The sequence below is a fragment of the Athene cunicularia genome, assembly GCF_003259725.1.
Source record: "Athene cunicularia isolate RWA chromosome 2 unlocalized genomic scaffold, athCun1 chr2_part1, whole genome shotgun sequence".
Lineage (NCBI taxonomy): Eukaryota > Metazoa > Chordata > Aves > Strigiformes > Strigidae > Athene > Athene cunicularia.
In genome coordinates this window covers 118668534-118683693 of record NW_020799095.1, presented here as the reverse complement: position 1 = coordinate 118683693, position 15160 = coordinate 118668534, and the positions used below count along the sequence as shown (strand labels likewise).

The 15160-nt window shown below is 38.3% G+C and overlaps 1 protein-coding gene across 10 annotated transcripts in view; it reads left to right on the top strand.

Moving 5' to 3' along the window:
* Nucleotides 1-15160, top strand: part of EYA1 (EYA transcriptional coactivator and phosphatase 1) — a 152246-nt gene that overhangs the window by 91035 nt on the left and 46051 nt on the right. For all 10 annotated transcript variants that reach the window (XM_026842902.1, XM_026842901.1, XM_026842899.1 and 7 more), the window contains 2 exons: nucleotides 3506-3588; nucleotides 4011-4197. In XM_026842902.1, the coding sequence (XP_026698703.1) occupies nucleotides 3506-3588; nucleotides 4011-4197 (270 nt within the window). The remainder of the gene's footprint in view (nucleotides 1-3505; nucleotides 3589-4010; nucleotides 4198-15160) is intronic.

Genomic DNA, 15160 nt, shown 5'->3' with positions numbered 1-15160 from the left:
AGTTATTCTGGTTCCTCTCCCTGAGGCAAATGTCTCCCTGCAAGGTAAAGGCACTGCCTTGCAGTGCGTGTGCAGCCAATTAAACCCAGTGCTTTTCCTGACCCTGCTAAAATTACAGCATGATTAGTCACTGAACAATAGCAGAGGGGGAGACTGCCAACTTTTGAAAATGATGAGGAAAAGCACTGCCTGCGACTCCTTGCTAAGGTTATTCTGCTAATTGGAGTTTTGTTTGTTACAAATTTGTCACCCCTGTAAGGATGAGTGCGGAGGGCAGAGGGTGGGAAAAGGACCCAGGTGGTTCTGCCACCCATCTCCCCACTTCTCCCCGGTTCTTACTTTAATGAGTATGTTCCTTAAGCTGTTTTTCATATAAGTTGCTTCATAGATGTTGAAAGACCACTTACATGACTAATGTCTGTGGGAATGGGCCGTTGTTCCTATATTGGCAGAGTTACAAGGATTGCTCAGTGAGGATAAATGGAGTAGAGAAAGGCTGGGGGACATGCCAAGGAAAGAGCTCCATTTGCAACTGTCATCTTGAGTATCCTTTGATTGTGATAAAAGTGTGGCTTTTACCCTGCACCTGAGTATCCTGCCTCTGGAAGGGTACTAGACCTGGGATGAGCCCAGCATTGTTTTAGTTACCAAGACTGTGATGTTTGAGAATATACTAACCAATTGGTTTGGGAATTCATCCATAAAAAAGTAAACGTTAAGGTATTCCATTATTATTATACAGTATAAAAATATTGTGCTGGATAGCTAAGCAGTTACTAGGACAACAAGGGGGAGTTTGCCAAGGATTTTTAAACACTGTAAGCAAACGGAAGAAACCTTGAGTTTAAATAGCCCATCTGGCCGTCTTAGGCTTTCCCGAGAGAACTGCACTAAACTTCTGCCACATACACTGTACCCTGACGATAGACATAGCCCATGGCAAGGAGACTGAGCTAGGAAAGCAAATGGACTTCTCTGGCAAATACCCAGGGGAGGACTGCATCCTGTGCATCGTGGCAGCACGGGGGCAAGCCCCGCGCCTGGAGCCTGTGCCCTGGTCCCAGCAGGGTCCAGCCATCTTCTGACGCTGACTGCGATTCCCAGCTTTAATGTGGGTCCATGCTTTTTGCAAAATAGACCTTTGACCTGCAATTTACAGCTTTTATCACGTTTTAAAGCTAGGTAGCTGGCCAACTTGAGGCAGTAAATCTCATGCGTTTCATAGGGATCCTTATTTTTGTGTTTGTTCAGCTAAGGCAGGAACAGCAGCTCTATTCTGTGCCACGGCTGATTATTTAAAAAACAAATGGCAAAATTGGAGTATTTTAAAAACAACTTTAGGCCAGTAGTTCTGGGTGGCCCACAGAGCTGTTTCTGAGAAACCTGCTTCATGTTTGTTACGGTCTAGGAGACCCCTACCCCTCCTCCATAGGAGCCAGCGCTGACCATGAGATGAAAGAGAGAGATCTGCATGTTAGTATGTGTGTGTCTTTGTCTGAGAGGGAGAGATGCTGGCTGGCATGTAATTACTTTTCTCATTTGCTCTTGCAAATTATTTGCCAAACTTTCTGTGGAAAGATAATGTATTCCTCAAAAAAAAGTTCTCTGTTTTTTTTTTTCTTCTCCTTCTTATGAGAGGCCTTTTATATCTTTTTACAAAGGCTCAAACCATGCACCTATAAAACCTGTGTTTGAATGTATTACTGCATCACTCAGAAATAACTACAGAAATAAAAAGAGACACAGTGGCTTACATTCTTCCAGCCAAGCACTCTTAGAAATAAAATAGCATTTCAAAGTTTTGCAATTTAAAATATTTTTCAGCTGTATTTTGGCTCTGGGGTTTGTTATAATAAAAAATAACATCTGTTTTCCAATTTTAAATTAAATTTAAAACAACATGTTTTTCTCATTAGTACTGTTTATCTGTACTATCTGCTAAACTTGGATGTCAACTGTTCTGCTGAAGTAATCTGATTTTAGTTCACAGGATTAGTAGCATCTATCAACAACCACAGAGCTTTTGCTCTAATAGCAAATACAGGAGAAGTGTTTACAGTCATTATCACACGTTAAGTTTAAGCTTCATCTTTTACTCTCACTGCTGTTGGACATATTAATATTTCACATCTACTTTGAGGCTTAACTTGTGTGTGTTTTTAGTGACTTTTGCAATCAAAGCATTTAAGTATTTTTCCTCGTGACTTCTTATAGGTAGGATACCTATTGTTGTTCAGGTTTGGTTTGTTTTTTTTTTTTAATTTAAAAAAGTAAATAGCTCACAAATGCCCTTTAGGGGTTGTACTAAGCGTGCAGCCCTGCCTGTATTCCTCACTGTTTGGAGTTGCAAGAAATGCTGCTTTTCTCAATGAGTAACTGCTGCAACGGATTTGGTTGTTAATTGAGTTGTGTCGGGTACATCAGGGGATCGGTTCATCTGTATGCCTGGCTCCCTTTTGATTTCTGTCCCTGCTGGCCTCCTCTGCTCACCTGCAAGCTTTTGCTCCCAAGGTCTCTGTATTTCTTTGCACTAAGGCAGGCTTTGGTGGTGAGGGAGGCTGTAAACAACCTGAGCGCTTTAATGCAAGCTCCTCACTGGCTGGTGCTCTCCCGCTAGATGAGTTCAATAGGTTGCCTCATTACAGACTTTCTGGTGGCTTATGTAGCTTCACCCTGTGCATCCATATGTCTCAGCTGGTGCCTGTGTCACTCCCGGGTTATAACCAGCGAGGGCAAAACAGCTGAAAGGGGGTTGCTGCCCTTTTAGTGGAACAGCTTCTCAGGTTAGGTATTAAACAAGAGCCCCATCTGTCTATTTTTGGTGGCTCTTGAAAGGGGGAGGAGGGAGGTGAAGGCAGTAATTCAGTCTCTTGCCAAAATTCAATCTTGGGTCTCCCTTCTCGGAGAGGTACTTTTTTCCCTTGTGTCATGCCTGGTAGACTCTATGAAAAAAGAAAAAGGTTTGTGGCCCAAGGCTGTCTATGATCGATTAGCGAATCCTAATGGCTACGCAGTTGGGCTGAGCTGTTTGGAGCAGGGAGTTATGGTTTTTGCTGTTCCTGCAAGGAACTGAGGCTCAGGGAGGGGTGAGGCAGGAGAAGTGGAGCCAGCGTGCTTCAGTGAGGGGGGATGGCGTCTCTCAAGACAAGGCTTGCAGTTATTGTTCAACAAAAACTGAAAATAAAGAAACCCTCATTACTTCCACAACGTTGGGTATTATTTGGAAGGATGAGATAGCCTAATATTTAATCAGACTTGAGGTAGCTTCAAATTCCTATCTAAATTGTGAGTTTTTCTTTTTACTGCAATAACGAAACACAGGGCGTAGGAACAATGAATTATCACTTTCCATATATTAACATGTTATAGAGCTGATGACAACCAAATTGGTCAACATATGGGAAATATTACAAATATGCCATATCCTTATGATATAATCGCATGATGGAAGTTATTTTCCGATACTATGTTTAAGTAATTCACATAATTTTTCATTTCATTTCAGGCAGCAGTTTTACAACATCGTCGGGAATATATGCAGGAAATAATTCACTCACAAATTCTACTGGATTTAATAGTTCACAGCAGGTAAATTTGTAAATACGAGTTGAGGAAATTTTGGCAAACTTAGAATTCTCATCCACTGAAAAAAATGTAGCCCTTAAATAGCTTTTTGAAAGAAAGCAGCGTCCTTTCAAGTTAAACTAATGTTTATAAATGTTTTTCTTCAGTTTGTCATCTTCCAATAGTAGAAATAATTGTCTGGGCTTGATGTTCTTATGCACACATCTTCAGCAGGGTGTCTTTTAAACTATTTGTGTGAGAATACATACTAAATGATGTGTAATTTAGATTTCATTTTACTGCCTCTCAGTTTTAGGTCCTACAGCATCCAGTCCAGGAAGCATACGTGCTGAAAGTCTGACATGTGTTTGTAGTTATATTTTGGAATTTATACTAAAAAGTAGCAAAACTTTGATGAACTATTCAGTTGCTTTTTTGTCTTGCAGGAATATCCCTCTTATCCCAGTTTTGGCCAGGGTCAATATGCACAGTATTATAATAGCTCACCATATCCTTCCCATTACATGACAAACAGCAACACCAGCCCAACGACACCCTCCACAAATGCAACATACCAGCTTCAAGAACCACCATCTGGCATCACCAGTCAAGCGGTTACAGATCCTGCAGCAGGTAATTACATGGATTTTATGGTCCCTATGAGGCACGTTTTTGTAAGTTGAAAGGAGGTTGAATTGGATTTTTTTTGTTTGCTGTAGTCGTTGATTTTTTTTATTTTATTATTTCTTAATCCTGAGCCTGTGGCACGTCTTGCACAGATTCTAACAGAAAATAGGCTAAAGAAAAAAACAGGTTCAGTAAAAGTGTTAAAGCTTGTGCCGAATACAAGTTGTTTGTATTTATTTATAAAATACTTGTATTAAAAATTGCAGGATATGGGAAAGTCTTTACACTAAACCAGAACCTGGTGCTTTTAAACTCTGTCTTCATTAAGATAAACTCCTTTGATTTTTCCTAAGACTGAAATTGAGAGACCTTCAGACCATAGCCCAACTGTCCACTTGAAAGAGAGCTTTTGTGTTTTTTACTTTCAGAAGACATAATAATACTTGTAATAGGGAGATGAAATTGCACAAGTGTTTCCATTTTAAGAAAAGATTTTCAGTGGCTTGTCCTCCTTCCCAGTCATTTTACCTTTGTTGCTGGAATTTGGCAGTCTTGTACTAGTTGAGACATTTTTTGAACATTTATGCCAAACTGCTCCAGCTGTTTTTGGAAATGAGGGATGAAAAATACTTTTCCTATTATTAAAAAAAAAAAAAAAAAAAGAAGAAGCATTTTTTAACAATTCAATGTCAGTGGTTAGTAGATGGCAGAAATTTGCAGTCTATCCGCGACAAAGACCAAGGTTGTGGATGTGATTCTCAGTAATGTAGTAACACGTATGATTTGGCGATGTTATCAGGAGGGTTTGTTTTGGAGTTTTGTTGGGGAAGGTTGGTTTTAGTTTTCTTGAAGTACTGGATAGAACTGATCTTACGTGTGCAGAGTGAGCTTTAATATAATTTTCTAGGACTCTTGCTTTTCTGCATGACTGTGTACCTGAAGAAAATGTATGCAGTGTTGTCTCTTGATAAATTTGCTGACAGTAACTATCAAAGAAAATACAGCTGGTGTGTGTGTTTATACACACGAGATGACATGTGTGTGGCGTGTATTTGAGAGAGGAATTTTTCTAAATATATGAATGCATATGGGAGTCTGCAGCATTTAGAATATATGGATATATGTTGGAGTCTACATAATTATTCTGTTTACTTCAGTTTTAATTTTTTGGTTTTGTTTTCTTGTGGGTTTGCCTTTCTTCTTGAGTTGGAGGCAGTAAGTTCTTACCCCCAAAACCAAATGTGATCAAGTTTTAGCTTTTATCAAGATACTAAAACTGAATTATTGTATCATCTGGGTCTTGATTTTTTGCAAAATATTTGCACATTTTTTTGAAAAGTAGTTGATACTTCCTAAAAGCAACAGCAAACACTTATATGGAGAGAGGAGGTATATTTTTCCCAAGTTCAAACTTAGTGGCTTAAAAGCTGTCTCTAAAAAATAGTTTTCTGTGCGCTGTAAGCCTGGACAGAACTTTTATATCCGTTCCTTTTTAAGAAGTCTTTCTTTTCTCCCTCAAATCTTCCACAATCTTGTTAAGAAAGTTTTGTCTAAAAATTTGAAAGAATTTGGTGGGCTGTCTCATGGATGGGTCCTGCACCTAAGCCCTCTTCTAGTTTATGCTTTCATGTATTGAAAGCTCTACATCTATGGATGCCCTACCACTGCTTGCTTAGCCATTGCCATTCCTTGGACATGTGCACACCTCTGGCATTGGTGGCACTCCCACCTCTTTCCCCAAGATATTTATGTTACTGATTCAACAATTCTGGAAAAGTTCCTTCAAGCAATTTGCAAATAACATCTCTTAATGTAGCTATGACATTATCTTGGGCTGGCTGCCTGTGCCATATGGAGGGACATGTTTAGGACAGTACTGTCCTTGGGCCACTCTCTATTAGGAGGAGCCAATGGAAGCCATTCCATTCTCCTTCACCTACATGGTCAGTCAGCAGAAGGTATAGGGCTAGATACAGGTTTCTCCATTTATTTTTACTCATTTGTCTTTATGCATTTAAGTTAGGATCAAGCCCATTTAGGCCCTTCTGTATTGAGTGGAGAGAGATGAGTACCTCTATTTAGAGTTCAGTTTAAACTACAACTTTAATCCTCAGGTGCCAAAGTCTCTCCACTGGTATGAGAGCAGTTTAAGATGGCTGACATACCACTGTTGGGTTCCTAGGTTAAAATTAGGTGAGAACCTTTCGCTGCCTCACAAACTTTCAACCCTGGTAGAAGGGAAGCAAGGACCAGTCAGTGAATCCAGTGCTGTGCCTGCCATTTCCCCTTGGACAGTATGATATTTTTTTACTTTTTTTTACTTTCTTCTTGCTGAGGCTTACTGCAAAGCCTCAGCTGAGCTCACACATTATGCTTAGAAGACAAAGGAAGGTTGGGGTCAAAGAAAGAGGGATCAGCATGAAGGAAGGGAATTCTGGAGAAGTGGGGATAAGTGAAAGGCATATGAGAGAAGGAAATTCATAATTGGGTCAAAACCACAGAACAAAGGAATAAACAAATCAAATTTTAATTGCAATTAGTCACATTTCTGTAGGATGTTTTGCCACATCTGGTCAAGTTAGGCTGTTGATTCTCTACCACAACTGGAACACTGCACATGAGGGGTGGTGGGGAGTGCAGAACCATCACATTAGGCTACTGTACCCCTTTAGTAGGATGGGCTCCAGCTGCTGAATTGCAGCTGTTCTTACTAGATGTTGATATCCCTAGACAACTTCTATATTTAAAAACCCCATGTAATCTGTGCGGTTATGAACTATGCCAGGACAAGCACAGAACAGCTTTCAGACTTTACAGAGGCACCAGAATAATTTGACAGACATAGGTGGTTCCTATGAATTTGGGCCAGTAAGTGAAACAGAAGAGTCTGGTAAGAAACATGTGAGAAGAGAGAAAGTAGTTATATACTCTTGTGACATTTTTAGTAGTATTTTGCAGAGTCAGAAAGCTCATATAATTTCACTTAAAATATGTTTAATTCCTTGTCCAAATATAAAATAATCCTTTTATGATTTCCCACAGTTCCTAGTTAAATATGCAACTTTTTGACATACAATCCAGGACGTCCAGTAGAACTTGACATTTTCCCTGCTCAGTGTTTCTTCTTTCTCTTCCCTTTGTCGATCTGAAAAATTTTTTGTACCTCAGTCGTGACAAAACCTTTTGATTGCACAGAGATTGATAGACCCTGCCTCCATAAATCAGACACACACATTATTTTCTTGTGATCAGAAGGCTGTATTTTTGCTAGTGACATAATCAGAAAATTATTAAGCAAATTAATTAATCTTAGTGGGTCATTTCAAACTTTTAATGTGTCTTTGCTTTAGATTTCCTTGGAAATTTTGTTTCAGTTCAAAAGTAAGAATTTTCAAATTTTTTTTTCCACATGTAGAATTCTAACTTTTGCTTTACAGATAAAATATTTTTCATCAGAATAACACTAGCATATTAGTTTCCTTCTAGGATGAGCTTTCAGTCCATACATGAGTAACTTATCCCAGGTATGAACAGCAAGTTGGTGATTTTTTGTGTGAGCTGTAGTATGTAAGAGTAGTATGTAATAATAACTAAAATGATAATAACAAAAGTAAACTAGTGAGCAAAGCAAAATAAAGTATTTCTTTCTGTTGCATATAGGTAAGCTCTGCAGCTCTTTAGTGCAGGATGTTGTGGATGCAAAAATTTATGCCAGTTCAAGCATTGCTCAGAGACTGTATTTACACAGACACCAATGTCAATTCCTGAAACCTTTATCACAAAAAATCACTCCAGACAGTGAATGAATTAGCAGTGTGTGTATGTCTGTCCTTTTTATGCTCCTTACCTAGTCACCTGCTCTTAACCAGTGTTGAAACTTATCCTGGATGAATGGAGTGTTTCCCCAATTCACTATGTTGGCCCTGATGTTATAAAATAATTAGGAGAATATTCATAACATGTATTTCTAAGAGTTAATGTAGAAAATGACTACTTTTTCTAAAGCTTTAATAATTTTCTCTTGCAATATTTCAACTCCATCAGCACAGCTGGTAACAAAAAAATCTTGATTTATGCAAATTTTTGTTTAGAAATTCAGTCAACAAAGTGGAATTTATCTCTCTCTTTCATATAATGTTGTATTTATACTTCATTAAACCATGTTTCTCGCAAGAGACTTGCATTGTTCTTGAGATCTGGTCTCTTTCAGTTTTCTTGGTTTCTGCAATAAGTATGTTTAAAATATTACTGGAAGGGTTTTTTTCATATTACTTGCATACTTCACAATGCAGATTAAAAACCCCACAAGGATTGCGCTAGCCAACAAAAATTGTTCTCAGCCATGGGTCACCATTTTGCTATTAAAGACTAAATTTCTTTTTCCTTGAACGCTATATCACATTTAGTATTGCACTTTGCAGTTTCTCCTTACCATATTTCATAACAATAAATTAGAGACAGGAAAGCGAAACCGAGCAAATAGGCTATACAGACAACTTTTCACTAACACCTGTACTGTATGGAAGCAAATACTGCTGTATTTGCAGTACATTACTGGTGTTCTGCTTGTTTTTTTTCATAAATATAAACGAAGAGTGAATCTAGAGTATATATAGGAATGAAACTCAATGAAAATTCTGTAAAAACAGAAATGAGATTGGATGCAGTAATAAATGGCAAAGTACAGCACTGGTTTTGCTTTTCTGATAATCGTTGTTCTCCTGTTTTTATGTTAACAATGGACAACTTTTATCTCTTTTGTATTGCATTCAACAATATATAGCCTGGCTCACTGTCACAAGATTTGCTGGGGCTAAGAATGTGATGCACTTTTTACTAGACTTTTTAAAACAGTTAAATAGGATGTTCGTCATTGGTTTTAGTATGATTAAAAGTAACAAAAATTTCAAATTGTTTAAAAGCATAGACAATTAGTAAAGAAGAAATGCCTACAATGGAGAGAGGTACTACCTGCCCCCTATGGGATTGCTTCATCTTTTTTTGCTTCAACGTTGAAAGTTGGAGGAAAAAATCTGGACCACTACAGGACTAGTTAATATAGTTGTTATCATACATAGTTAATGTATACTGTTACATATAATATATACTGTTAATATGATATTTTGCCTTTATTTTCAATCCTAAATCAAAATGCAATCCTAAATCAAAATGCAATCCTAAATCAAAATGCAATCCTAAATCAAAATGTCACCCAAGCCTTGAAATAAATAGGCGGTTTTGCCAGTACTTTTAACAGATTATTGAGGGTTTCTGTCAAGTTTATAATAGTATGGTCATAGTCCTCAATGGAAAAAACATTAGATTCATTTTTTCAGGTGAAGATTTTGACATTTGGTCAAAAAAGCACTAAAGACATCCTCTATGATCCTGTCATCAGGTATTAATGTATTTCTTGCAATACTTAGTACTTTTACTTACTTGCTGCTAATGCAGCAGTCATATTTTTTAGAGATGTAAAAAAAATTAAATCCTCAAATATCAATGTGGTTCTGCTGCACTGTTTAATCCTGGTCCAGTTTTATGTAAGCATTAAAGGAAGAAGTTTGTACAGTACTCATTAAATTTTGTGTTTAGCTTTATGCAAAAGTAAACTTCATTTATGCAAAAGTAAGATAGAATGAGACTGACATATTCAAACTACCTGTATCTTATATTTTTATTTTGGTATACAGGAGTTGAAATAACACTGACCTGAGGATGTAAGGGCTTTATTCAAAATTAAGTATAAGATCTGAGGGAAAATCATTCACCTGGGCACAAGTTAAATGGAAAATACTTGTACATACCTACTAGCAGAGACATTTGACTATACTAGCTATCCTAGGCCCATCTCATCCATGTGATTTACACTGTGACATGAGATGTGATTATTTTGATAAAGTCTGTTTACTCTTTTTTGCATACTTTTTCAGTGTAGTAGGGAAAAAGTCTGATGAAATTTGCAATGCCTTGTTAACAGCAAGAGCTCTACACACACACTTGCCAGTTGGATTTACCTAGAGATAGACTTGATTTGGGGATTTCTGGGATAGCTAGTTTTCCCCAGATTTGTCATTTGATACTATTGCTGTATAGTAGATTGAAATCAATAGTAAGAAAATAGAGCAGTTACTTAGGGGGGATTTCCATAGCAAGCAGAAAGGAATTACAGAATATGGTGTTGCAAATGGTATCTCTGTATTGGCTATTCATAAGTAATCAAAGTATTCTTATTTATGAGATGATAAAATATTGTCCTGTGTGACAAAACCATCAAAACTGCCCACAGTGATATATAACAGGGTAGTATATGTTTATGAAATATTATATCAAGTTGCAATAATATGGTACCTTAAATCATAGGGGAAGGTCTGCTACAGTATGGTTCATGAATTTTCGGTAAACCATAATGTAAACATATTTTATTCCTCACAGTTATCTGTAGCTTTTGTCTGGCTTGATGTCATCATACACTACAGGGATTATGGCCAGGGGTCAGGAGCAGGGGGTACCAGTCACACCTGGAAAAGGAGGCATACATTTATAGAATCTGGGTTTAAAGTGTTTTTCTGACTGACTAGAGAAGTCAAGATTGGGTCTATTACACTTGGTCAAGGTTTGGAAGAGGAAACTCTTGAGTGTGTGAAGCAGAAACAAGCTGTAACATTTAGTGTCGTGCCTGGGGCAGAGTGCAGAGAGATCTGAAAGTATGTGTCTGTTAATAGATGCAGAAGAGTAATTGTTGCTATTTGATTAATCTAATTTTGTGAAGGCATATGCAACACACAGAAATGGCTGTAGTGGTCCAGACAGACGGATCAACTGGCCCTGAACCCTGCTTGTCACAGTGGCCATCAACAGACACCCCAGGAGCAGCGAGGACAGGCTAAGCTTGTATAAGACTTGCCCTAAACACTTTTCCAGCTTCCAGATATTTTCATCTCAGGGGATTTCCAAAGCTGCTGTTGTTTGTATGTTTAGGGTGTGCCTACATTAGCATTTTAATTTGAAGCAGGAGTCTGTTCTGATGGGGAGCTTTGGCTCAGCAGAGCAGTCCTAGGGCATGCGGCTGGAGTCCTTCTGGACAAAGCTAACCTGGAAGGTGTCCTCCAGGACAGCTCCTAATTTCTTCAGCTCCTACTGAGTATGCACAGGAGACTAGATCAGGCTGGAGCTACGTGAAATGACCTCCCAGAAACAGGCAGTGAAGCCTTGGGTAATTGCCACCACTTGTTTGGTCCCACAGACCCAACTTGCTAATGCAGCATGGCTGTAGCACCCCAGAATGTTTCTCTTCCAGGGCTGTCTTCAGGCTCCTCTTGAAACCTTGTAATTTTGGGAGCCTGACATTTTTTGTGCCACAAATCTCCCATCTTTTATCTGAACCTCTTGTGTTAAATCTGGCTGCTGCCAGCTTACTTTGGTGGTCTTGCTTTAGTATTCAGACAGGCAGTGGAGACCTGATACTCACCCCCTTTTCTGCTCATGATTTTGTGGAGAGCTGGGTTTTCTCCTGCACTTTCCTGTGTTTGTGATGCTCAACAGGATAAAATTAAATTCAGTGCTTTAGAAACATAATAATTTCCCTTGGCTAATATTACAATATGTCTGGTACTATGAAGTCAGCTGAGGTTGAACAAATTAACCTCCTCCTATCAGTGAATGTAGGATAATGGGTACAATGATAACGTGTTTTGTGGCTATATATCTTGACTTCAGCAGGGCTTTTACTGCCCTGGCAGTTAAATCTTTTCACTTAACAATCTTATAAGCAAACTAGGGTAAAGCAATCTACCAGAAACTACAGCAGAATGATATAAAGCTGTTTAGGAAATCATGTCCAGAGAGAAGTCAGTGAGAGCTTGCTGTTAAAATAGAAGGATGGCCACAGCAGCATTCCTCAGTGTCTGCCTTGGGCCTAGCACCAGACCGCATTTTCATTAATCATTTAGATGACGGAACAGAATGTGTTTGCCTATTAAATATGTAGATGACACCACGCTGAGAGGGGCTGCGAGTTCTTTGGAGACAGGATGAGAACTCAAAAAATGGAGATGTGATCTGAATAGCAGCAGGTGTGAGGTATACATTTAGGCAGGAATGATGAACTGCACAAATGTGGGATGGGGAATGTTGGCAGCTCCTTCCAGGCTCTACCTTTCCCTGCAGACCGCTCTCAGTACTCCAGATACTAGTGGCACATCGAGTACCCTCAGCCGCTGTTGTTTTTCTTGCTCCAGAATTTGTCAGAGCCTGGGCTTGTCAAGGCTCAGGGCTCAGCTGGATACTGGATTCTTTAATTGGGTTTCCTTATGAGGACCTGAAAGCCACCATTGGACAGTGAGCTGGTAACTCAGCCGTGCACATGGAGGCTGCCCTGTCGAGCAGCCTTAATCCAAAGAGTACATGCTATGGTTTCCCTTTACATACATGGAATAAGTTTCTTGCACACGCCCCCCCCCCCCCCCCATTCGTTACTGCCATCTGTCACACTGTTCATAACAGACTGGTTGCTGTGGCTATCTCCTGGGCAGGCTCAGAAATTCCAGGTATTAGCAATATTGTGTGTTCAATTCATGTGCAATATTTGGCCAGGTCTTTGGGAAGTGACCAGTTAGGTGTTGCTTCCTCCTCAGAAGATGATCTAGGGATCCTGAAACAAGCATTTATTGAAAAAATTGCAGAAAATGCAAATTGTCTTCTGCCAAGTGGTGTCCAGGGCAGGGTAGCCTGCAGGACATGGGAAGTAAAGCTGTGCTCAGCTTTGTTTTGGATTATTGTCTCCAGTTTGGAGACACTACAGAGAGTGATAATCAGAACCTAGAAAAGAGGATTGTCAAAGAAGAGTTAACCTAACAACAAAGGGGATCTGAGAGCAGTCTTCAAATGCATGCAGATACAATGAAGGGAATAATTTTTTCCCCCACTTCCACACATTGAACTGATATTGCTGTAATGAAGTGGTGTGTTCTCTTTCTAATGGCACAAGTGTTAAAGCAGAGGAGCAGATTTCCTGGAGAGATCTGTAAGAGCAAGAGAGACATAGCTTTCTTGGGAATGATGCGGGTACAGTGGTCCCAAGAAGGGTGGTCTAAGGTGTGCCCAGCCATCCTTGGGGATCCAAGGCAGAGTTGGGAGTCTTTCTGTCAGGTGAGGGTCTGGCCCATCCAGACAGATGACTTGCAGCTGTGAAGGGGAGAGGAAAGTGAGCCTCCACCCAAACTTGCAGCCCTGTGTTTGAAATTTTGAGTGCAGTGTTTGCAAAAATGTAAAGCTGGATGCGCTTACAAACAGACTTTCTTCCCTGCCCTCACCATGCTCTGCTCTGTGTGCTCACTTTTTTAGGTTTACTTGGTTGTATTTGTCATGAAGTTTTGTTTATGCTTTTTCCATGCTCTCTGTCCCCTATTTTATTTAATATTATTGTTACTACCTCAAGTTTAATGCTTTACATTTCTTGGCAAATCATGTCTGTGAGAAGAATTTAAAAAACTGGGATCTACAGCCAAACTCCTTAAAATATTGTCAGAGACCAAGAGCAATGCTAATTTAAATTAGTCAGTAGGAAATGCAATTTTTCATTACATCTGAATTTTAGAGCACTTATTTAGAACATCATTGGCTAATATACCTGTTGAAGAAATTCTGGTCTGTTTATTTTACTAGGTTATAATTTATTTCAAGACTTTTTTTGCACTGTTTTCTTTATTTTATTTTTCATTAAGGATTTTAATAATAAAAATAATGTATAGCAGATAAACTCATTTAAGTTTAAAAGGTTGGGAAAATTTGTACTAGTTGAGTTATGATTTCTTATTTAAGTACAGGAGGTGAAAGAGCAATCAGCATTCAAAGTTTAAATAGTTTAAATAAATATTCTGAAGTGTATATTGTCGTAGGAAAAAATACATATTATTGGAATGTACATGAGCTTCAATATTTAAAGCTCTAGCTTTAGTTATGCAGGCTGATGTGGCTGGATGATTTTTATTGTTTGGCACGTACACAGACTCACGCTTTTAGGTATAGGACAAGTCTATTTTGAAAATTCTTTCTTTTAACTTAAGTTACATCTTAACTTGTTATTCTGCTTTGTTTAATGTAGCCTGAGATACTGAGGTAAAAGTATAATGTAAAATATATAGCATATACTAATTTCCACTAAGTATAGATTTGAAGGCTGAACATGAGAATTTCAAGACCTTTTCAGCATAAGAAACCATTATTATTTTGAGTAATTTTGAATATGTGGTGTTACACAGATGTTCAGAGCCTACTCCTTAATCTAACCTTTGACCTCAACAGGATGTTTTTTTAGGAGAAAGAATCACTTGTGTGAGAAGTATACCTGTCTGTTCAAATGGGAATGCCATGGTCTAGGCTGATTAAAAAGAAAATTAATATTGATACAAATATCCACATCTACTGAATTCTACACAGTCATTAAGTGAGAAGTGAAATTGATAAATACATCATATGCTGAAAATTCCAGCTGCCTTCACAAAAATAAGTGGGTTTAGGAAAAAAATTTAAAGAATAGCCATCAAATAAAAGTCTTCTCTCTGTGAACTTACGAAAGGAAGTCTTAAGAGATTTAAAAATGTGTTGGTGAAATTCTGAGGATTATGGTACTTCTAGCTAAAGGAGCTAGGAAGGATAATTTATGCTGGGTGTTTGCTTTGTTAATATTCAAGCACTTAACTGTTACTGAGTTTATGGATGTTAAGAATAGCAAAACATCTTCCAAATAGCATGTTTTCAGGAAAACTTTGTTGTTCTTATATCATCATTCCTTTTTGCCTGTTCAACAACACTAAATAATTTTGTAAATAATTTTTTCCTAAAGCCTAATAGTTAGCGTACAATACGGTTTATAAAGAATTGTATCCTGTCTTGAAGATACACGTTGGAAGTGTTTAGTGTTGAGTAGGCCTTTGAAGAATACTATAATTTTAATCTTCATAGTTGA